The 25,789-nt window shown below is 41.0% G+C and overlaps 1 protein-coding gene across 1 annotated transcript in view; it reads left to right on the plus strand.

Moving 5' to 3' along the window:
- Positions 1–25,789, plus strand: part of LOC124167156 (apolipophorins-like) — a 205,293-nt gene that overhangs the window by 57,434 nt on the left and 122,070 nt on the right. The window contains exons 15-21 of the mRNA XM_046544962.1: positions 2,225–2,407; positions 2,653–2,840; positions 2,942–3,089; positions 9,762–9,877; positions 10,839–11,056; positions 12,015–12,170; positions 17,377–17,592. Of these exons, the coding sequence (XP_046400918.1) occupies positions 2,225–2,407; positions 2,653–2,840; positions 2,942–3,089; positions 9,762–9,877; positions 10,839–11,056; positions 12,015–12,170; positions 17,377–17,592 (1,225 nt within the window). The remainder of the gene's footprint in view (positions 1–2,224; positions 2,408–2,652; positions 2,841–2,941; positions 3,090–9,761; positions 9,878–10,838; positions 11,057–12,014; positions 12,171–17,376; positions 17,593–25,789) is intronic.

Genomic DNA, 25,789 nt, shown 5'->3' on the forward strand with positions numbered 1-25,789 from the left:
TGGAAAGGGATATTTTGAGGGGTCACTGAAGTTCGAGACCACCGCAAAGGACGTTCGGATGGAGAAGGACTGGCGGCAGGGTTAGAGGGCTCCGGGAAAGAATGGGACAATGGGGATGGGCCAGGGATTGGCATAACGGGATCGGGTGTAGAAGGCGGCAACGGAGTACCTGACTGTGAGGGTTCATCCTCCTCCCCACTCTCCTCCTCGCTAACTTGGAGTCTTCTGAGAACTCCGACTCCCCGCTCTCCTCCAGAAGCTCCCGCAATTCTTCCTCCGTATAAGCTCGCCTAGAGAAGGCGGAGAGCTCAGAGGGCAATCCTTGTGTCCTCGACGTCGACGGCTGCGGGTCGTGATGCGACGTCATCTGACCATCAGCAGAGGTCGATGTATCAGCAATTACACAAGACGGCATCCACTCCCGGTCAGCATGTGACAATGGCCGCTTTACACCTCGCTTACGCAGCATCTGCAATACGTACATACATTTTACATATATTTATGTAAAAATTCAGAAAAATAACAACAAAGAAGCACTTACGGTAAAACAGAGAAAAGATAAAATGATCCGAATAGCTTTAATTTAGCAATAACTTCAGCAGTGGTGTGACTAAATAATTTGATCGGATGTAAACCAATAATTACACAGTTATTGAGTGAAAAAGAGCTGTTTGATAAAGCAGCTCTTTAGAATCACTTTTACGCCAAGAACTGGGATAATATCCAAACAGTTATTTACGATATTACTATAAATGTTAATTATTTTTATTTGCATTACTTGCATATATTAACAATTTAAGTACTTAAAAACTTACACTTATGATATGGATGATTTTCTTCACTCTCCCAAAACTGCCGCTTCACTTATACCGCCGCCGCCACCACTGCTGAGAAGTTGCACTGACAAACAAATGAAGAGCACAAAAAATTAGGGATATTTTACGTTGTAAAATAATAATGTAATAACAAAGTCCAATTTACATTAAAGATAAACTAATATCACCACTTAATACATTATTTGGATGAAACATAATACCATCAGAGAATAAAATATCGAAAAATAAAAGGCTCAACCGAAGGAAAAAGATTGAAATGAAAATTTATTTTCTCGATTTACAATAACAAACGAGGTATAATATTAAAAACATTACCTAACTTAGTTCAAGATAGGTAATAAATACAAATGAAACATTACAATAAATTAGTAATATTCATGCATAAATGAAAAGAAATGTAAATAATCCCATTAAAAACGAGAGGGAAAATAAATGGAAATTGGCTTACCGTAAGGTAAAAGAAAACTTTTCTCCCGATGCTCCCAAGACAGATTGCTCGAAACGGTCTTCACTGTTGAGCTGGTATATCCTTATTGAGCAAGGAAGGGTCGCAAACGGTCGTAAAAAACATGAACCCAGCTCTTAAGGAGGGGTGGAACCCTCGGACCACACATGACGGGATATCACATCATCAGCACCAGAGGATAGCGAGCCATGATGTGATATCACGTCATGCCGCACTCAAGGTGTTAAAAAAGTGTTGAAATTCTGAGAAATATACTAATATGCACTGCACTCTATTTGTCTTGGCCCATGTTCAATGTAATAACAAGTATGTTATTAATTGATTTGTGTATAAACACTAGGCAAGGTGTATCACTTATTTAAATTTTATATTATTTACCTGTAGTGTCTTGTATACAATTAGATTATGCCCAGGTGTAAGGGTTTGATATTTAGGGAAAAAATGAAAATCGAATGCCTTTCTAGTCTGTCAGTGGTTTCATTTTTATTTAAAGTCTCTTGTTATCCATAAACTATTATTAACAGTGTTTATAACTAATATTTTAAATGTTACTTTTATTCATAGAAATGTGAATTATAATTGTGAATGGGTTGTGATCACCAAATTTTTGAGAAGGCTCATATACTTAGGAAAATATGTATAAATAAGGAAATCAAATTAGTTGATTCAATATCCACTTGCTTTATTCACTAGTGGCTTATTGATGCTTAAATGATCTGCTACTTGGTCTGCTGGCTGGTAGATTGAAATGGTCAATGAATTAAAAATTTAGTTTGAGGGATGCAGGAAATCATATAAGAATTTTTTTATAATTCCAAAGGATTTTATCTAGAGAGAAGAAGGCTGTGGAAATTATTACATTTAAAATGTATTATTATTCCCCTTTACATATTTCTTGACATAAATGCTTCTTCTTTTTTAGGTTGGCCATTCTGTTGATCATGATGACCACAGCCTGGACGTTGACATTCATATGAAGCTTTTTGGCTCTGAAGTTGGTTGGGCTAACTATCACGGAACTCTCCCAAAAATGCCTTTTAAATCTGGAATTGATAAATTCTTTGACCATGTGGATGATGGAATCAATAAAACCAAGGACTATAAGGTGAGTGTCTTTATTGGTGCCAATTTAAGAATGATCCTTGTAATAGTCAGAAACTTTACCTGAAAATAAAAATTTTCGGGCCATCATCTTTTAAATTCTCATCTGCCAAAATTATATTTTTAGAGTAAATTAGGTTGACTGGTTTAAATTTGGAATTTTCTTTTGATTGATTATCCAAATGGGTAATTCAGTGGAAATTAGTTTCTATCTTAATAAATATAAGTTATCTTTTAATTTTTTTACAGTTGGACGTCAGCCCCAATCTTGCAATATTTGATTGTCAGCTTGTTTACCCAACTGGTGCTGGATTTTCACTGATTTTGGATGCTTCTGCGTACTCCTCTGTATATTTGAAGGTTGAGTCTCAGGGTGATATACTAGCTTTGATGAGATATCCTGGAAATTCAAAATTCCACATGAAACTCCTTCCAAGGTAAGACCCTGATTTTCTATAGAATGGGATTATCCCATATGGCATTACTATAGGGTTGTGGAAATGTAACTTAATATTTGCATTTTCTGTTTCATTTTTAGTGCTTCTGTTGAAATTTCTGGTGCTATGTTTGTTGATGCTTTCGCAAACGTCATGGCAGGTCTTGAGGTTGTTGGAAATGTTCATTCATCTACTGGATTTGGTCTTGATGTCCAAGCCCTTAAAAAAGGTTTTGGCATGGAAGTCAAGGTTAGAAGTCAGTTTTTATTTTGAAACTATGCTGAACCCTCTCTTTCCAAAAGAAACTTCAAGTACATAATTGGTGTAGAGAATTTATCAGACAATATCATGACTTGAATTAGTTTATTTATTCTATAGAGATATAATTAAGGAATTGCACTGTGAAGTGAGTTGGAATTAGAAGTGATTCCTAGCGGGAATTTTCCCTCAACTACATCTGAAAAATATACTGAAAACCTCGTAGACTTGTGTTCCACGTCCACTCATCTCTCCAGTAACATGGCATTCTAGCATATTACATTTGCCCAACCCTGATATTTGGTTCTGCATCCTCCACTGTTTAGAATCGGAATTTGAGATAGGTATTCTTAAAGAGGTGCATGTGTTAGGGGTGAGAAAATTTTTTTTCTTTTGCTATGAATGTAGCAGGGTGAAAGGACCTTTAAATACATATGTAGTATGCCCATGCTCCTATTGGTGCCTGACATGTCTGTAAGGTCACACTGAATTAAAGGTCATTTAAGGGAAAATCATAATTAAATCCAGCTGTGACAGCCAATAACTGGTAATTTAAATCTGTTGGCTAAAGACATGTAGTTAGTGTTGAATTTAATGCCTTTTATATAAAATCAACTTCTTGATTACTACGCCAATTGCAGGGAATCGTAAGGAACGCTTGAAATAACAACTGCACACGTCAGATTTAACACCACAAACTGAACTGCATTTAACCTTTTCCCTACCGTACACGTACATATACGTGTGGACGTTTCCTGACCCGGGAGACCACGGGCGTATATATACGTGTGAGATTTTCCCGGTCAAGAAAACGAAACCCGTATATATACGTTTTCGAGCTCTCCCCCTTTCAGGACGGTCGTGGGTTTAGGTCGCCTTTGTCTCGGGACCCATCGCTTCGGGGTTTAGGATTAACCCTCCGAATCCGGGAGCAGGTACCCGGACCCTTCGTCTTTTATAACCTCTCTCAGCGGTAAGGGACAGCGGTCATACAATTGTTTATAGAGTCAATTTTCGAAATAAATATTTGTTCATTTCTCAAGAAATATAAACTAAGAATTGAATTGTTTGTCTTTTGAGCAGCGTTTACAATTTTTAAACGAAATTCTACGACAAATATTAACTTATATCTCGAGTTATGTATAAACATCAACATGGAAATTGTTGCTGCGTTAAATGCTTTGATAATGGCCTTAGAACTTCGTTTAAAATTTGACAATGCTCAGATAAAAATGAGGAATTATATTCAATGTCTGTAATTTACGTGCAAGCAACAATTATCCATTTGCTAAATACATATAAGCAATACATAAGTTGACCGCGAACCAATGCCGCAGGTATGGTCGTAAACCCGGAAAGGAGGGAGCACAACTACTCTTGGAGTCCGAGATAATACGGAGTCCCACCGTGGAGGGGTCGAAAAAGGTTCAGCGAGACCCTTCTTAACGAATGCCCTCCAAAAATGCTCCGTACCACGAGAAAGAAGAGTCTCTTGGGGAGCGGTACAGCAGTCAAGCTAAGACGAAAACTCCGCGGTCTCGAAAGGGTTAATACACTGACGCCAAGGTCGGTAAAAGCCTTTTACCGACCTTGACTGACGCCACCGCATGGAGGCGCCACAAACACCGCTTACAGATACATCCACAAGGGGGCAGCACATATAGATACAAAATAGCAGCCAAATTCAAAAATACATATTGAATCTTGTACAATCTTAACACCTCTCCTCAGGATTCAATATAAAAAAATGAAACTTAGTGTATCATCAGCAAAAGGACAAAAATGGAACAAAAGAACACAGCTCAAAAATACTTCATAAGAGCAGTCATTAACATGTGTAAAAAAAAAAAACTCAAAAGATACCTAACTTATTAGTTAGTTCTTTGGTTCTTGGACCAGTTAGTGATTTTGTCAGCAAGTCAGCTAAATTTTCATTTGTCCTAACATACTTAAAGACAATTTCTCCTCGACAAACTAGGTCTTTTAGGTAGTGAAACTTAACAGAAAAATGCTTTGACCTATCATTAACAGACCTTGTGCTTGCAATGGTTATAGCACTTGTATTGTCCGCAAGTATGGAACATGGCCTTGATACAAAATCTCCCTGACCTATTTCCACCAAAAAATCCCTTAACCACTCAAACTCTGTAGCACTTTCGTACATAGCCACATACTCAGCATGCGTTGATGATGTTGATGGTGACTTTTGCTTTCTACTTCGCCAGCAAATCACTCCTCCACCTAGAATGAAACAATACCCTGAAATAGATCTGCAATCACTCAAGTCACTAGCCCAGTCAGAGTCTGAATATACAGTAACTTTTTCATCAGTTTTAACATAATGTAATGAATAATGTTTTGTCCCCTTCAAATAATGCAGAATGTGCTTCACATTCTCCCAGTCACTTCTCACTGGGTCTCCACAATGTTGACTAACAAAACAAACAGCACTAGAAATGTCAGCTCTGGTATTTGTTGACAAATGCAGCAAAGACCCAACTGCCTTCCTGTAAGTATGTTCACAAAATTTTTCACTTACATTTCTCTCAAGGTTAACACATCCCATTTCAATTGGAGCACTGAACCCCCTAATGTCTAAAGAGAGGAACTCCTTCAGTATTTCTTCAACATAAATCTCCTGGCTAACAATCAATTCCCCTTTGGATGGTCTGGAGATAACCATGGAAAGAAAATTTGACACACTTCCCAAGTCCTTTATCTTAAGACATTCTGAAAGTTCAACCTTGACATTCGTTAAATGTTCCCTCTCACCAAACAGTAAAAAATCATCAACATAGACAGCTAATATCACCCCAGTTCTGACATAAACACAAGGTTCCTTAACACGGTCCTTGAATTTTAATTTCAATAGAATATCATGCAGGTGACAGTTCCAGTTGCGCCCTGACTGTTTTAGCCCATACATGCTTCTTTTCAACTCACAAACAAACATACCATGATCTTGTGAGGGAAAACCAGGAGGTTGTTCCATATAAATTGGAACTTCCAAAAAACTATTGAGATAAGCCCCAACCACATCAAGTTGATCAATCTCCCATCCCCTTTCTACAGCAAGTGAAAAGAGAGTTCTTATAGTCTTTTTCTGCACAACAGGGCTAGAAGTCTCATAATAATCTAAGCCATACACTTGTCGAAAGCCTTGTGTAACCAACCTTGCTTTCAATTTCACAATCACCTCCCCAGACTTTTTAATGGTGAATACCCACTTACTACCAATGACATTGGCCTCCTTAGGCCGGGGTACCACCTCCCATGTCTGTTGCCCCTTCATTGTGTCCAGCTCCTCCAACATAGCAGCTCTCCATGCAGCTGACTGTGGCCCGCTCAGGGCCTCCTGCCAAGTCTTGGGAACCTGTATATCATCTGGGTTGTTCTCTTCATACATTACCAGATTACAGCATGGTAGACTGCATGGAGCTCTCACTTCCCTTCTCCTTCCGGATCGTCTCGGTCCATCATCTGGGTTGGCCTCTCCTGCATCTTGAGTAGCCTCTGCCACTCCCTGTGAGGCCCCTTGGGTAGGTCCAGCAGCAAGATCCTCTCCTGGATCTGATGTGGCCCCTTGGGTAGGCCCAGCAGTATGATCCTCTCCTGGATCTGGTGTGGCCTCTTGGGTAGGCCCATCAGCAGGATCCTCCCCTGGATCTGGTGGATCATCTCCTTCTGTGAATACTACACAGGCTCCTTCCCTGGTAGGGCACTGTTGTTGAAGTCAATTAATGCCCCTGTGGGACTTACAGGGGAAGATATGTTCTCTGAACACCACATCACGGCTGATAATCACCCTCTTTAAATTCAGATCCCATAGGCGGTAACCCTTCACTCCCTCAGGATACCCTAGCATTAAGCACTCTGTCGCCCTTTCCCCTAGCTTGCCCTTCTGCTGGTTTTTCGGTACCCAAGCCCATGCCTGGCATCCAAACACCCGCAGTTTTTCCAGGTCACTCCTCTGGATTTCCTTTCCCAGCCATTTCTCCAGTGGACATGAGAAGTTTAGCGGAGTTGATGGGATCCTATTTCGCAGGTAACATGCTGTCTGAAGAGCCTCAGCCCAAAAGTATCCTGCCATTCCTGCATTGATTAGCAAGCACCTAATCACATGACTCAGTGTCTGATTAGTCCTTTCAGCAAGACCATTCTGTTGAGGTGTTTCTGGTACAGATCTTCGATGCAGGATTCCTTTCTTCTTTAAGTAAGTCTCGAAGTTGTCTCCAACGTATTCCCCTCCATTATCGCTTTGTAACTCCTTTATACTCTTGCCATGAAGAACTTGAGCCATAGCTCGGAAGTTCTTGAATTCTTCAAATACATCACTCTTGTTTTTAATGTCTACAGCAGTCACAAACCTTGATGCTTCGTCCACGAATGTGACCATGTACCTCTTGCCTCCTATTGATTGGGGTGTTATTGGACCCATCACATCAGAGTGGATTCGTTGAAGAACTTCCACTACCTTATCTTCACGATGTGGAAATTTTTCCCTCTTCATCTTCCCTTTAATGCATGTTTCACATTGACTATTGTCCATTTCCACTGAATGATCAGTAAGGTCCTCGAGTAACTTTGATTTCTTCAAGATCTCCACGCTTGGGTGACCCAGTCTTTCATGCCACCTAGTCAAAGTTGTCAGGTTAGCCGTCCTTATCTCATTCATTCCAGGCTGTTTGTTTTCCTCCTTAATTTCCTTCAACATGACTCCATTCACGGTAGTAATATAATACAATCTCGCCACTCGATAGGCTTGAAACAACATTTTCTCACCCTGGAAAATTCTCGTCGCACCTTGGAATGAGATAAATTTCAGTCCCTTTTCCTCAATCTGTCCCTGTGAAAGGAGATTATCTTCTAGTTCTGGGACATAAAGGGCATTCGAAAAGGTAATGTCCTTCCCGCCACATTCTTGAGATAAATGGAGCGTCACTTTACCCACTCCCGCAATTTTAAGGGGTGCTCCATCCCCAACCTTCACGATGCCACTATAGCTTTGGAAGTCTTGGAACAGGTCTCTTCGGGGGGACATATGATCCGATGCTGCGGAATCAAGAGTCCACACACCGTCGTTCTGCGGCAAATTTCTCCTCGTGCAAAGCGCCACATGCTCCCTTTGAATAACTGATGCGGTCGCCTCCAACGTCTTTTCATCATCCTCCGTTTTTCTTGGACATACGGCCGCAATATGACCCTCTCCGCCACAAGCATAGCACCAAAACTTCTTGTTTCGTGGTGGCTTGCTTCTCCGCGTGATTGGTGCGGCTCTTCTTGTTGAATACCTTGATTGGTGCGGCTGTGCAAATTTAAAAGATGTTTTTAGAGCAAGATGCTCCGCCTTGTTAACAGCGATGCGTGTCTCCTCCTCTTCCAGAAGGTACTGTTTCACGATTGCCAACTCCATGTTATTGGGTTGAGCCGTGAGGGTCTTGATGGTTATCTCATACTTTTCCTTCGGAAGTCCAGTTAAACATATAGCTGCTAACTGTCTATCGCTGAACCCCATGCCGTTTTTAATAAGGACCCTGTTCATATTTACAATATGATTACAGTACTCTTGCACACTCATGTCATCCCTTTTCTCAAAACTTGCCAATTCACGCAATTTTAACGTGGCACCATACAACGAGTTTTCATTGCACACTTTATCTAGGATGCTCCAGGCCTCCTTTGCCTCCTCACAGTCCATTACATCGTAAATGAGCTCATCACTAACACTCCTCATGATGAGAGCCAACGCCACGAGATTATTCTTGGCGCGTTTTCTAATCTCGGCTTGAGATAGTGCTGCTCCCGCAGAATCTGCGTATCCGACTATAGTCTCCCAACAATCCCTTACGAGCATCTCCGATTTGATCCTTGCCTTCCATCCATTGTAGTTCTTCCGAGTTAATTTCGGAATAGCGAAGGTCTTCTCATCGCGATCAATTGATGCCTCAGTCATCATGAGTTCGCTGGTGCACCGCCGATTTTCAAATCCCGTACAGTTTGTAACTTCACACTCTCAAAGCGCTTCCTTCTCGTCCTGGGCCCATTACCTGTTGAATTTAACGCCTTTTATATAAAATCAACTTCTTGATTACTACGCCAATTGCAGGGAATCGTAAGGAACGCTTGAAATAACAACTGCACACGTCAGATTTAACACCACAAACTGAACTGCATTTAATACACTGACGCCACCGCATGGATGCGCCACAAACACCGCTTACAGATACATCCACAAGGGGGCAGCACATATAGATACAAAATAGCAGCCAAATTCAAAAATACATATTGAATCTTGTACAATCTTAACAGTTAGACGTAGGTGGCCAAAGTAAGAGCACAATAATAGAGGTGAGGTGTGGCTCAAGAGCAAACAAAGGCAACTCAAATAAACTAATGCATGCTGTGCTTACCATTAGATATATGTTCCTAGAAACATATCATACTCAGCTTGAGTATAATGTATTGCAAGGCTGTAACTACTTTCAGGTAACAAAACTTTCTCAGTATACTATTAATATCTCACTAAATATAGTGACGAGACAGTGTTGTTGCTGCAAGAATTTAGTACCCCAATTCATTATTTGTCGAAATATTACATGAAAATTCAAGTATATTTATTGCAAAAATATATTATATTGACCTTCGTTGTCTTTTTTCTTTAAGTTTGGTGTGCCCAAGCCTAAGCAAGAAGTTTTCAGCTTCCACTCTCAAGTTATGTCTGTGAGGAGAGAGAAGGGCCATGCTCCTGTTCATGCACCGGTGAAATTCTACAAGGTCAGGTTTGTGTGAATTTATTCTTTGTAGCACATTATCTGAAATAGGGTAGTTTCCTTCATCGAAGAAAATGAAAGGCGTTGGTTGCGATTCGTTACCCACAATTAGTGTAGGTATTCATAATGTACAAATTATTTGGTTGAAGAAATCCCAGTTTAGACGAATATGTTAATGGTCAATTTAAACCTCATTTGAAAAAGGCTAAATTGGCACCCATATGTGATGCCACTCTATGTGACGTCACAGGGACTTTGATGCTATATGAGTAGTCAGGGGTTTTCCATCGCCTGAGATTACCAATGCATGCATAAGGCACCGAGCTCAGGGAAATATTTCTCAATAAACACTTATTAAAATGCCTATGGTCGGAAAGTTTCCTTCGTTTGATAGGGTATTAATATCCTTATCTTCCTTATTTAATATTAATCCTTATTTAAGCCAAGGGCTACCCGCCAGTAGGGTACTCTGCTACCTACAAGCAGCCTGCATCGAAGCGGTACTCATAGCCTCGCACCAAGGTGGCTTCACATGGCGGCAGCTGGAACCAGAATGATGTCACACGGGCTTTTCCCAGCATTCATACGTAGCCGTGGCATTTTCGCGTGCTTGAAAATTTTCACTTTTCATTTAATAAAAATAAAAGTAGATGTTAGGTAAGTCTGTATGTGGAGTTATCTCTGAGAAATGTTTATGTCGTACACAACACAAAAGTATTCCAAAATCAATGTGTCAAAATCAGTTAAATTTAGTTAACTTTAAATTGTGAAATTACTAGGTAATAGTTTACTAAATTTTACTGGTAGCTTTTTTTCATACTAATTAAGAATTTAAATACTGTACTTCACTATTACATAATTCTCTTTTTTGATAATCCTATTTTGGTCTCTGTGTTGACTTGTTATGAAGCATGTACCATGAAGACCTTTGGTTGAATTCTTATCTCCTTTAACCGTGACATTTTTACAGCAAATCCTATCTTGGCTGCTTCGAGCAACTCACTCCTCTGACTGGTTTGGTATTCTGTGGTGAAGTGAAATTCCCATGGGATGGTCTCTCATCAGCTGTCGTACCTAAACCAAACCAAGCCCTGTTTCCTTTGGATGGACCATTAAAGCTGTCATTCCACATTGAAAAGGAGAATGAAGCCCTCACCCATTATTATTTCCGTCAGTTTTTAGATATAGGTATATGTCTTTTCACTTATTAGACGAAGTTTTTAATATATTTTGATGATCATTTACTGCTGTGGTCAGCTTAATGATTTTTCATGAAGTCAAGGCCTGTTTAAATGGTACATTAACATGTAGGGATTAATGTCTAAATTTATGAATTCAAGAATGATTGCCAAAATGCATCGTGTAACCACCCAACTTGTGTGAATGCATGCAGAGAAAATAGAACCTGTTATAATTTGGTTCATGCATTCGTACATGTTCCGTTTTGGTCCACAAAAATCATTCATGCATACAAACAGTAACTCGTATCTGTTAATGTATCGTGTAAACAGGCCTTTAAGTTTTATTCATGGTTTTTGTTGTAACGTGATGTGCCAGGAAGTTTTATGATCTAGCATGATGAATTGTTATGTGCCGCAAAACTTGCATAGTTTGCTAGTATGTAGGAGCTTTTAATAAAACTACTTCTTTGGATATCATTTCATCTGGTGAAAATTAAGGCCTTATGGGGAATGTAGCTCTCCATAGTCCTCGGTTTTTGTTGTAATGTGATGTGCCAGGAAGTTTTATGATCTAGCATGATGGATTATAATGCACCTCAAAACTTTCATAGTTTGCGTCTCTTACAAGAATTTCTTATCTTCCCCCGTTTATCTATGTTTTTCCTTTAGCCCCGATGCTTAAAGTGGGGGTGCATCTTTTACACGGTCGAACCTCTTACACGCTTTTAACGGTTCTTATGGGAGTCAATACTTGTCATTGACAGATTTTACTACTGTACTGGAGTATTGTGTTATTGAAGTAAAAGAGGTTGATAGAGGTAAATTTATGGTAAGGGAAAAGAGTTATAGGAACTGTGTTAGACACTGTTTTAAAAGTTGATGAAAATGATGTTGTAGTATTAATGAAGAAAACTTGTAAAAATATGTTTTCTTATAAAAAATATGTCCTCTTTTTCATTTTCAAGACTTTTACTACACGCATTTTGAGATGAAATTTGATACACCAAACTCTAAAGTTGACCGAGCAGTCCAGTTTGACTTAGAGGCACGGTATGCACCCTATGGCGATAAGGCTGTGAAAGTCGATGTTAAGACACCTTGGATTAAGTTCATCCTTGAAGGTAAGATTGTCCATGTTATTAGTTGAGGTTAAAGCAAAAAAATTTCATCTAAATTAATTTTTTCAAACTTTCTCATCTGTCTCAAGCACCAATATATTGGGCAATGATGGAAAATTGTCAATGGGCTCATTCACTCAGACCTCTTTTCACTAACAGAATTTGGTGGATAGAAGAGAAAGAGAAGTCAAAATAGATAAAAAAAAGTCTTCCTTCTTAAGGAAATTTCATGTTGTCCTTCTTGACCCAGTATGTACTAAATTGTGGTCTCACCATATAGAGAAACTGTAATAAATTAAACTCTACTTGTTATTTGTAGTAGAGATGGGTTGAATACCAGATTTCTGGAACTCGAATATCGAATTCGAATATTAAATCATTGCTCGAATATTTGAATACCTCGGATACTATAAACTAGAGATGTGCGAATAGTACACGCGAATTCTCGAATACTAGAAAGTATTCGATATTCGAGATCTCGAATAGTTATGCCAAAGATACCGTCTCGAATACCTCGAATACTTTGAATTTCGAAACTTTGAATACATACACTGTCGCTCGCACGTCGTTGGTAGTTGACTCAGAAAAATTAAGAGAACTCTAGTCGTTTAGTGCATGCAGCGCCGTTTTAGGCAAGCTGACGAAATACATCAAATTCGCGGGTTCGAGCGGTGAAAAGAGTTCGACGTGGGGAACCGAAATTGATCGGATGAAAAAAAATCCGAAAATCCCAGGTGTCCCCCATCAGGAGAGCCTCAATGCTGTGGGATAGCAACATTGGTGCATTTCCCACGATCCGCTATCCCCCTCCATTCAGCATTCACCCCACCCAATCTGACGATTTCCTCTTCTCCGAAATCAAACAAAAGGTCCCAGCTCGCGCAGGGATCGTATTACGAAGACCTTGGCTTCGAAAAAATATCAAGTTACCGGAAAATAATAGAATCGCGTTTTACCCTTCACTCTTTCTCCCCCACTGACCATTTTCCCGCATCTACTCAGGGCCGTGGGATAGTGACATTGGCGCATTTCCCACGATCTGCAATCCCCCTCCATTCAGCGTTCGCCCCACCCCCTCCGACGATTTCCTCTTCTCCAAAATCAAACAAGAGGTCCCAGCTCGCGCAGAGATAGTATTACGAAGACCTTAGCTTCGAAAAAAATATCAAATTACACGAGAACAATAAAAACCTGTCTCACGCCCTCCCCCCTCAACTCACCCACTGACCTTTTTCTGGCGACCTGCTTCGAAGTTCCCCATTTCTGGAGGTCAACTGCTGCATGAGTCATCTACTAGCCCAAAAGTTGTCTAACAATGACTTTCGGCAATTGATATTACACTTTTATTGGATTGAAATATTAGTAATGTACGCGTAATTTAAAAAAGAATAAACGACCAAACACGACATATTTCTGAGTTTATTTAAGCATTTTACGCTGGAAAATAAATGCCGGAAAGACAAAGAAATACGACGGAGGCTTAGCATTTTGGCGTAATGCTCAAATAGGGGGTTTCCTATTATTTTTTTATTGCCTAAATCGAAAGATTATTACTCCTGGAATACGTATTAAACGCTTTTAGATTTTTAAATGACGATATCTATTTTTCGCGATTAAATGAAAAGTGAAAATTTTCAAGTGCGCGAAAACGCGACGGGTAAGTATGAATGCCGGGAAAAACTCCGCGTGACGTTGTTCTGCTTCCCGATGCCGCGAGTGAGGTGATCTTGGGGCGAGGTTCTGAGCGCTGATACGACGCAGGATGCTAGCAGGTAGCTGAGTACCATGCTAGCTGGTAGCGGTTGGCTTAAATAAGGATTATTAATACCTCATCAAACGAAGGAAACTTTCCGACCTTAGGCAGTGTTAATAGGTGATTATTAAGACCATGTTTCCCTGAGCTCTGTGCCTCATGCATTCATTGCTAATCTCAGACGGTGTAAAACTCCTATCTACTCATATAGAAACAAGGTCACTGTGACGTTACGTGGAGTGGCATCGCATGGGCGCCAATCTGGCCTTTTTCAAATGAGGATAAAATTGACCATTGCCATTCGTATAAACCGGTATTTCTAAAACCAAATAATTTGTATATTATTAATACACTAATGGTGGGTACCGAATCACAATCAATGCCTTTCGTTTCCTTTAGTGAAGGAAACTACCCTATTGTTTACATAAAATTATAATATTCCATCAATCTGCTAAATTCCTGTTTGAATCCTTTAAAGGAAATCACAATTACTCGCCAAAATCTTGGGTTTCCTGCTGCATAGGCGACCTAGTCAAACATTTCTGCATTCATCGTTTAGTATTCGAGGTATTCGAAATTCGAGATATTCGAATATTCGAGCAATGATTTGATATTCGAATTCGATATTCGAATTCGAGAAATCTGCTATTCGACCCATCCCTACTATAAACTATGAATGCGGGAATGTTTGACTCGGTTGCCTGTGCAGCAGGAAACACAAGACAATGGGGAGTAAGTTTGATTTCCTTTAAAGGATTCGAACAGGAATTTAGCTGATTAGTGGAATATTTTTATTTTATGGAAACAGTTGTGCATATAGTTGATTCAACTAAAGGCCGTATCACACTAGCGACTGCGACCGCCGCTGCGACCGCGACTGCGGCTGCAACTGGCCCGTCGACCAATCAGAGCGAGGCAGCAGTCGCAGCCAATCAGAGAGCTCTATTTAAATCTCACGCGCTTGCAGCAGACGTGTTTGTTTTGTTTACCGTAGCGAGGGAAGTTCAAGAAGGTTGTGAGATAACGCTGAGATAATTTCGGATTTTTAAAGTGATGATGGAAGCCCAGCATATTAGATATTGGACCTGAGTACACAGGTAACTAATAATGAAGTATGTGTTAACATATTTTAGGAACAATTTCAACAATTGCTGCTCTCTATCCATTCTTTGGGCTTCCGTAAACAAACAAGCCACAAGCAGAAACTTTCATACGTGCGCATGCGCGACCGTGGCGTGGGCCGCAATGTGTGATGGGGTGCAGTCGTAGCCACAGCCGAAATCGCGGTCACAGTGGCGGTCGCAGTCGCTAGTGTGATACGGCCTTAACATCTCTTTCAAATATTCTAAGGGGACACACCACCTCGCAAAAAATGATTGCATGCCGTCTCAACATTTACACTGCTACGTTGGATTTCTGTCTCATATACATTCTTATCTACCAAACGCCATTTCAGCGGCACGCCCATCTGATACTCGGCCTCATCCAACTTCTTATTTTCAACAGGTAGCTCTCTTTGCCCCCACTCCTGCTGTCACGTGCTAGCAGACAATCTGAGGCGTTTTGCAAAATACACTCGCTTCTCCACCGGATTTTCTTCTTCAATTATTTTCAGTCCATATTTGGAAGTTCTCACGAGATAAGCAGATGAATTCGAATTGCTAGCAGGGAGAAACCAAATATCCCTTCGTCTGTGACTGTAACAATAGAGAATTATAGCACAACTCATAAATTATAACTTGATATATGTTTTCGGAAAAAAATACCGCATCAACTTCCGAGAAGCTCTGCTGCTCATATGGAGTCTCGACAGAATGCTAAGTCTCCGTCGTATTTTGACATTTATTTCCTTGCGTAAAATGCTTAAATAAAGTCAGAAATGCGTCGGGTTTGGTCTTTTTCTTCTTTAAATTATGCGCACATCACAATAGTAATATTTCAATCCAATAAAGGTGTAATATCAATTGCCGAAAGTCATTGTTAGACACCTTTTGGGCTAATAGGTGATTCATGCAGCAATTGACCTCCAGAAACTGGGAACTTAGAGGCAGGTAGGCTGAAAAAGGTCAGTGGGTGAGAAAAGGGGGGCGCGAAACACATTTCTATTGTTCTCGTGTAACTAGATATTTTTTTCGAAGCTCAGGTCTTCGTAATATGATCTCTGCACGAACTGGAACCTTTTTTTATTTCGGAGATGAGGAAAGCCTCAGAAGGGGGGCTAGTGCTGAATGGAGGGGGATAGCGGATCTTGAGAAATGCGCTAATGTAACTATCCCACGGTACTCATGCAACAGGTAGGCAGAAAAAGGTCAGTGGGTGAGAAAAGGGGGGAGGCCGTGAAACACGTTTTTATTGTTCACGTGTAACTTGATATTTCGAAGCTTTTTCGAAGCTTAGGTCTTCGTAATACGATCCCTGCGGGAGCTGGGACCTTTTCTTTGATTTTGGAGAAGGGGAAAGGGTCAGAATGGGTGAGGCGAGTGCTGAATGGAGGGGGATAGCGGCTCGTTGGAAATGCCCTAAGGTTGCTATCCCACGGCCCTGAGGTTCTCCTGGTGGGGGAAACCGGGGATTTTCAGATTTTTTCACCCAATCAATTTCGGTTCCCCACGTCGAGCTCTGTTCACCGCTCTAATCCACGAATTTGATGTAGTTCGTCAACTTGCCTAAAACGGTGCTGCATGCACTAAACGACTAGAGTTCTTCACAATTTTCCGAGTCAGCTACCAACGGCAGTGTGTGACAGTACACGGCGCGAAATTCAAAGTATTCGAAGTATTCGAGAGCGTACCTTTAGCATAATTATTCGAGACCTCGAATATCGAATACTTTGTAGTATTCGAGGTATTGGAGTATTCGTGGATACTATACGCACATCTCTAATTTGTAGACTTATGGACAGTCCCTTAGTTTTGATCTGCTCAAAAGAGGTTGATATGCTTATTTTTATTCTAATGTGTCATGTAACAATGCAATTTGGGGTTATTCCCCCAATATTATATTTTACTGGTAGATCAAACATTGCACGTATAAGCCATGTTTATGATATCATTTTTCCTATTTTACCTTTAAATTTGGGGGAAAAAAATAACTGCTAATGACCTCAGACCTATCAGATTAGTTACATTCATCTGCTAGATTTTCAGTAAACTTAGTTATATATAGGTATATATTTAATGCATCAATTCATTAACAGTTGTTTTAAGTTAGACTTGGTATGTGGTTATTTGGTGGGAGAGTAGCTGTTTGAGCATTAACCCTTTCACTACTGTGAATGTACCTTTCCATCCTCCCTGCGATATGCTTAATGCTTATGCCTCATGTGACGAATAGGTTTTCGTATATCATGCCGCAGGAAAAGGGTTAATATTATACTTAGTGGCCCTGGACATTGCTACCATGTCATATTTTTTGCAGTCTATGGGTGGTGTTTTATTCATATTTTTTTTTCCACAGGGACAGCCATTGGCAATGCAACGGAACATAGCTTGATGGGAAAATATGTAAGTGAAGGCAATGAGTACATGGCAAAACTGGGTCTGGTTTTGAAGTCAGCAAGTGGAAACAAAAGGGAGTACACTCCAACAATAGAAGTAAATACTCCTGAGAAGAAGAAAGTAGGAAAAGGACCTAAGGGGCAAAAAGCTGGTACCAAGAACTTAAGCATTGAAGGTAATTGAGCTAACATACCTATTTCATTTCTTGCAATGGAACTGATATGTAATAAGAACTCTGGTTGAATTAAAAACACGCTTTTATTTAGTAAGCGAATGATACACTATAGTGCATAATACACGTCCGTACTTGACCATGGCTACAATCCGAGAGGCTGTTGAAGTCCCCCAGTTCCTACCACGCCACCCAAGTGGCGCCACAGTCACAAACAACTGACACACAATATTAGCAGACAGCAGAACATACATAACAACTCTCCCCCCCCCCCCCCCCCTATTTTTACAATACAAAAGCATAACATGTTGTCACATTAAACAAAGCAGACACACAACATCTGATAGTAATCACAACTCAAAAACAAAGTCTTTTAGGTCAAAGTCATCTAGGTGAGTACAAAGTCATCTAGGTGAGATGGAGGTTTGACTGTCCACTGAGGCCGAGATGAATTTGGCTCTGTAGCTGGTCTTGCTCCAGGGTTATCACAGGGCGGAGACCCTTCGGGCGGAGGATTTTGTATGGCCACCCACTCATCAGGCCAACCCAGCCAGGTGATGTTTTCAGGCGATTGAGGATAGTCCTCAGTTGCAGCTTGAACCTTTGGAATATCAGAGCAGGGATTAGTATTTACAATAATATTGGGATTTTTATTACCAATCCATCTGCGACGGAGTTGGTTGACATTCCTACGCTCAACGTGACCAGAGGCTGAAATGTTTTAAAATTATGAGGACCCTCAACTTCAGAAATTACACCCTTCAACCATGGCCCTCCCCGTCCATAATTCCTGTAAAAAACTGTGTCCCCAACAGTGAAGTAATTTGCAGACGCTTCCCTTCTCCCCAGCAAGATGGAGTTCCTCTTTCGCTCATTCAAATTTACATGAGCTGGATGTAGGTTGTCCAAAACAGTTTTCAACCTTCTTTCCATCAACAGCTCTGAGGGAGCTGACCCTGTGGAATTAGGAGTGGTTCTTAATGTGAGGAGGATGTTGGCTAATTCCTTTTCCCATTCATTGGCGGGCAATTTAAGCAGCAATCTTTTGACAGTCTGCACCATTCTTTCTGCCAACCCATTAGCGGCAGGGTTATAAGGGGGAGTTTTGTAATGGGAAATGCCATTATTATGAACAAAATCAGACATCTCCTCAGACCTGAAAGCAGGTCCATTGTCCGTGACAATTTCATCTGGTAAGCCATGAGTGGCAAACCAGCTGCGCAAATTTGCTATAGTGGTTTTTGATGACAGGGAACCCCGAGTGGAAGCTACCTCCACCCATTTGGACATTGCATCCACTAGAATCAAGAACGTATGACCCACTATTGGGCCAGCAAAATCTACATGAACCCTAGACCATGGCTTTGTAGGTATTCTCCATGGAATGGTGGGTACTTTAGGGGGATTGTTTTGCACTGAAGAACATTGAGGGCAAGATTTAATTAAGGATTCAATGTCCTCATCGATCCCAGGCCACCATACATAACTCCTGGCCAGCCCTTTTGTGCGTACGATACCTTGGTGCATCTGGTGTAGCATGGCTAACACTTGAGAGCGATAAATCGGAGGAATTATCACTCTGTTGCCTCTTAACAGACAACCCTTCAATACCGACAAAGATCCAGGAGGACCCCTCAGGTACCGTTGCACCTCCGGAGAATTTTCAGAGAAATCCCATCCATGTAGGACTCCGCACAGGACCTTCGACACCACAGGATCCTACCTTGTGGCTTCTGCGATGGCACCAGCTGACAGTGGGGAATGCTGTGCAGCAGATTCCTCAAGGAAAAGGATACCTGCTGGGTCAGGAGATAAATCCTCTCCTTCCTCCTCCAGGGGCAACCTGCTGAGAAAATCTGCATTCCCATTGTGGGAGCCAGGTCTATACAAGACATTGCAATCAAAATTTGCCAAGAAAAGACACCAGCGGAGCACTCGTGGGGACATAATATCTGGCAACTGCTTCCTTTGAGGGTTGAAAAGTCCCACCACTGGCTTGCTGTCACTGTATATGGTGAATTTTCTACCCCATAGATACATATAAAATTTAGTTACACCAAATATTATGGCCAAAGCCTCTTTGTCCACTTGGGAATAGTTTCTCTCAGCGGGCTTTAATGTGCGAGAGCCAAAAGCAATGGGCCTCTCTGTGCCATCCAGCATAACGTGGCTTATCACTGCCCCAATACCATGGGGAGATGCATCCCCAGCAAGCACAATGGGGAGATCAGGGTTAAAATGAATTAGTGCCGCTTTTGTCACTACATCTTTTACATAAGATAAACAATTGTCATGCTCACTTCCCCACTCCCACTTAGCACCTTGCTTTAACAGGTCATGCAGTACATGAAACTGGGAAGCTTTATTTTGGAAAAATCGGTCGTAGTAATTCACTAACCCCAAGTAAACTCGCAAGCTGTCAACATTTTCAGGTTTAGGTGCGGATAAAATAGCACTTACTTTCTTGTCCGTGGGATGTATCCCCTCCACACTCAGTTGATAGCCAACAAACTCAATTTTGGGAACCGCAAATAGGCACTTGTCCAACCAAAGATGTAATCCTGCATCACCCAACTTGCGAAGCACTGCCCTCACTCTCTGCCATAGACCCGACTTAGTGGGGGCCTGAATGAGGATGTCATCCAGATAAACTAATGTCCCCTCCAATCCTACAAGGAGCGACTCCATAGTCCGTTGAAAGATTCCAGGGGCTGCACTGAGACCCTGACTAAGCCTGGTCACCTGAAAAAGACCCTTGTGGGTGTTTAGCGTCAATACCTTGGCAGTTTCAGCATCAACCGGCAGTTGTAGGAAGGCAAGGGACATGTCCAGCCTAGCAAAGTATTTCCCTCCCGCTAACTTCCCAAGCACTTCGTCAATTGTGGGAAGGGGGTAAACATCCCTCAAACTGTTTGGATTAACAGTGGAGGAGTAATCCCCGCATATGCGGATAGTCCCATCCCTTTTCTCCACATTTACTGTAGGTGTGGCCCACTCAGACACTTTGACAGGCACCAAAATACCTTCATGCACAAGCCGATCAATTTCGGAAGACACTCTGTTCAATAGGGCATAGGGAACTGGGCGAGCCTTACGGAACACTGGGGAGGCACCGTCCTTTAGATGGATGTGCGTTGGAGGGCCACTATATTTTCCCAACCCAGGGGCAAACACATGACTGAAATCTAATATTTCAGGGGGCAGGGGAACACTTGATGAGCACAAATGCACTCCATCCACACCAATGTTCAACGCGTGAAACCAGGAGCGACCCAGTAAGGAAGGCCCCGGGCCAGCAGCAACTAATAGAGTCAGTTCAGCCACAAAACCTCGAAATTCTGCTTTCACTTGGGTTTGTCCCAACACATTTAGTTTTTCATTCGACCACGTCGTTAAATTAATGGCACAGGGTTTCAATTTTAAAGAACTAAACTTTGATTGAAAAACTTGACTCCCGATAATGGTGTGGCCTGCACCGCTATCCACCTCCATAAGCAAAGGCACTCCTTCAATGTTTACTGTTATTTGTATTGGAGGTGGTGCTCCCGAGGAAGGGGTGAAAAATAACAAAGAATTAAGTTTACCTCCGTGAATTTGATCGTCTGAACCCAGGGGCGGCTCGATGATCGCATGGGCTGCGGCTGGGGTGGCACGGCGGTGCTCTCTGTTGGTGCTCTGGAACGGCTGCGGTGCTCCCTGGTTCTGGGCCCGGCGACGCTTGGCAAAGCACATCTTGGCCAGATGCCCAACCTTGTGGCAGTAGTGGCAGGTAGCATTCCTCGCAGGGCAGTCTCTGTGCGGCGTCTCGGCGCCACAGCGGTAACAGGTCGTACGCCCAACTTCATGCTGACGCCTGTTTGAGGGTTGATGGGTAGACCGTGGAGCCTGAGGGTTGTGGGATCTGTCTGTGCGGAAAACACTTGCATCTGGGGAATCTCTGTTATTAACCACCAACACGTTCTGATACTGCGCACGACTTGCACTTTGCTGTGCCTGTAGCTGCGACACGTGAACTTTAGCCTGTTCTGCAGCCATGGCTCTGTCTACAGCGATTTTAAGCGTGAGATCCTCGAAGTTCAAAGAAAATAACTGTTCTTTAAGCGAGAGGTTTTTCATACCTCTTAGGACTTGACGTAAGAGTGCTTGATTGAGGTCTGTGAATTTGCAATTATCAGCCAATTGTCGCAAGTCGGCAACAAAGTCCTTGAACGGTTCACCCGGATTCTGCATTCTCAAATCAAACTTTTCCCGTTCCACCCACACACACGTAGTTGGTATGAAATGCCGTGATAACAGCGCGAGTATTTCTTCAAAAGATTTCGCAGACGGTTTCTCCGGGGCACAAAGTTTCTTAACGAAGGCATAAGTGTGCGAGCCTGTGCACGACAGGAAAATGGCTCTTTTCTGCGTGGACGACACGATTTGGTTGGCCTCAAAATAAAATTGCAGTTGTTCCTTAAAGTCCTCAAAATCTGAAGGATTGCCTGAAAACTGAGGAACCATACCCAGGTGCATGCCTCCCACGGCACCCAACGCCGGAGATCCATTTACCGAATCCTCCGACATCGTGGCCAGGAAATGATTTTAAACACACTTTAATAATTAATTCAAGTAAATCATGGAACTATCAGCCCGCAGACACAAATATTTTTCACTTTAAACACTTAGGCGATTACTTCACGGCATACAGTTCACACCACGTGGCCAAAAGTTCGTCAATACAAGGTTTAGCACAAACAGGCATTAAAATCACAACAATAATCACTGCTAAAACACTTTTTATACACAAATACGCAATAATATGAGCAATTTTGTTTAAAGTTCGTAGACAGACAGTCCATGGTAAGAATTTATGAAACACGTGGTTAACTTATTAGCGCCAACATAAGGTTTATCTCAAATGTATTTTCCGGCAGGAATATCGCCAAACAGGCAGTATATATTAATTAAAAGTCAGTTAAAAAATAAACAGCATACATCCTTAGAACTTTCTCGCTTAATTGGCAAGACTTACGCACCACGTGGGGTAAAAATGTAGAAGTCCTCAATTGCACTCGGTTGCAGTCCAAAATTTCGTGGATTAGTCTTGAATCCCATCCTCGTCGCCATTCTTGATATGTAATAAGAACTCTGGTTGAATTAACAACACGCTTTTATTTAGTAAGCGAATGATACACTATAGTGCACAATACACGTCCGTACTTGACCATGGCTACAATCCGAGAGGCTGTTGAAGTCCCCCAGTTCCTACCACGCCACCCAAGTGGTGCCACAGTCACAATTACCCAAGGAGGAAGAAAAGTCAAAATGACATCACTTTGACCTCAAAATGACCCACGAAAAGTCACTATTCAGTCATAACTGTGAAGGTGACTTTTTGCGGGTCATTCTGATGTCAAAGTGACGTCATTTTGACTTTGAATTCATTTGTAGATGTTTTCATTTAAAGTGAGAGCATATAAAAAAATTATCAAATATTGTCTACGATACTGGCTCTCCCTGCATTCCAACCTGAAGGTTGGTTCGGAAAGGTGAGGGTAGAGCTCACCCCTGACACTTAATCACACAACCGCGCATGCGAATATCACACCATAAGGAGGGGGGCCAGTTCCTTTCCATGGGCTAGTTCTACAGATAATTATTAATTTTGGGGAGCCCAAAGCTTCACCCCAGGTTTGAACTCCTGGGACCCATCTCCCAATAGCTAATGGCTACATCCAACAGGCCACTAACTCAGTGGCATAGCCAGGTTTTAGGTCTAAATTTAAAAGCCTTAAAATTCTCCCCTCCTTCCTTTCCCTTATTGATACCCCAAGACGTGATTGCGCCACTTGCCCAGGGCGATATGTATCTTGAAATATCGGGATAATTAATTATATCGGGCATACGAATTCGAGTTTCGTACATTATCGAAAAATCATTGTCCGATAAAAAGGACCCAATAAAAGTATTGGGACTGATAGAATATCGGAACCGATAAAATATCACGATATATCGTCCAATAAAAATATCGGGTGCGATAAATTAACTGAGCCATTAAAAATATCGGAATCGTTAAAAATAGTCTTCCGATAAAATACTACGGAACTACTATTATAAGGTAGAAATATCCTTTCGATAAAATATAAAGATATATCATCAGATAAAAAATATTGGGCCTAATAAAAATCGCCATTTGATAAAATACTACGCTTGATAATCCGATAAAAAATCGCCACTGCTAAAATATCGCGAAATATCATCCAATAAAAATTGCTGCTCGAATAAAATATCACGATTTATTGTCTTATAAAAGCCGCAGCCGCGATAAAAATCGTGATTTATCACCCGATCGCGTCGTCGCGCGCGATAAATTATCATGTTTTGGCATAGGGAAATTAGTTTGGGAAAATGTTTATGGCTGGAATATGTATAGGGTTGGCCTTTGTTTAAGCTAGACCATAAATCGGTGCGTTAAAAACTTACTAATGTATGGTATATCGCGATATTCAATAGGAGGTATTTTTTCATCGAATTATAAAACGTGATATATTTTATCTGAAGGCAAATTTTTATCGGGCTGGAGATTTTTTTATGAAATGATACATCGTGGTATTTTATCGGTAGGCGATTTTTATGGGCCCTGATATTTGTATCGTCCGATACAAATATTGGTTTAGGATATCGTCATATTTTAATGGATATCGGATGATATTTATGATGATTTTTTTGTTCTCGATATTTTTATCGAATTTCGTCCGGGATTTAATGACGATATATGATAATTGTTCCTTAAAAATGGTCTATTACTCGCTTTTACCGCAAGAAAGTCCCCTGGATTTAATGACGATATATGATTTCGTCCGAGATTTAATGACGATATATGATAATTGTTCCTTAAAAATGGTCTATTACTCGCTTTTACCACAAGAAAGTCCCCGGGAACGAACCTATTTCGCCAAAATATTTCGAAGGAAATCCGTGACGCGCCATTTCTAAACTACAATGCGCCGCGGTTTTTTTAAATAACTCATCGGCGCTGATTGCTGCATTTGCGTAAGAAATAATTAAGCTTCTCCTCGTTTTCAATAATATTTTCGGTGAGAGCCCGTGCGTACGTCACTACGGGAATAATAGCCAATAATAAATATCCGTCTTCATTTCAAATCAACAATGGAGCGTTCGTTATCTGCCATTTCTTGATTTATTTACGTTTGTTTTTACAAACGAGACAAGAGATCGCAATCATACAGGAGAGGAAAAGGAAATGAAAATTTGCTTTATATTAATCCAGAAGATGGGATGTTTGAAGCAGCTAATATGCCAAAAGTTCTCTGGATGACGAGAAGGATTTAAACAACTTTGAAGAGCTCCTGAAAACCTCATCTCTCTTCAAATCATTTGTGAGTAAATTGACTGTTATCTGCTCTACATCATCCATCAAATTAACCCTTCTATTTTCCCTCCTTGAGCCATATGAAAAAGTTAAAATTTATTTTTGTTTCCTTTCTCACAGGTTTAACATCTTAGACAAATTGCAGTTGATCATACTGATGGAGTTTTCAGCCCATGCGACCAGATATATGTGTACAAATGAATTTGCTCGCTGCATCAATTGGGATGGAGAGCTTGGAAAAATTATGTTCAACAACCCCTACATCAATACCTTAAGGCTATATGCAGTTAGTATCAATTTTTCTATTTAATGTATCATCAAAATTAGAAACTTTCAGCTTCTTGATGTTATTTTTTCCTTTGTTTGCGGTCCCACGATGGAAGAATTTCCCTGAGGATAAAGTAATGAAAACGAAGGCAAAGATTCAGCGGTGGTTCAAGACAACTGCTTAAGCAACTAGAGGCAACTGAAGGAAAGGAAATGCAACAGAATCAACTGAAATGGCCAATGTAGATGATTTTTCTCGATTTGTATTTGAAGAGGGAGAAAAGAAACCTTAAAAGGAAAATTAAAAACAAATCCTGAGGAATTTCTTCTTGTAAAATCTATCTGTTTTTTGTTGCAATAAACCCTAATAAAGGTTGAGTTTCATATCTGAAGTGTTTAATTATCCCTAAATGACAATCTAAATACAAAAATTATAGTATGAATTGTCATTAGAAGAACAAATAGATTTGGTCACAAATAGTCAAAGTGAGGTCAAAATGAGGTCAAAATGATAGGTAGTCATTTTAGGTCATATTGACATCATCATGAGTCACGAAG

The sequence above is a fragment of the Ischnura elegans genome, chromosome 10 (genome assembly GCF_921293095.1).
Source record: "Ischnura elegans chromosome 10, ioIscEleg1.1, whole genome shotgun sequence".
NCBI lineage: Eukaryota > Metazoa > Arthropoda > Insecta > Odonata > Coenagrionidae > Ischnura > Ischnura elegans.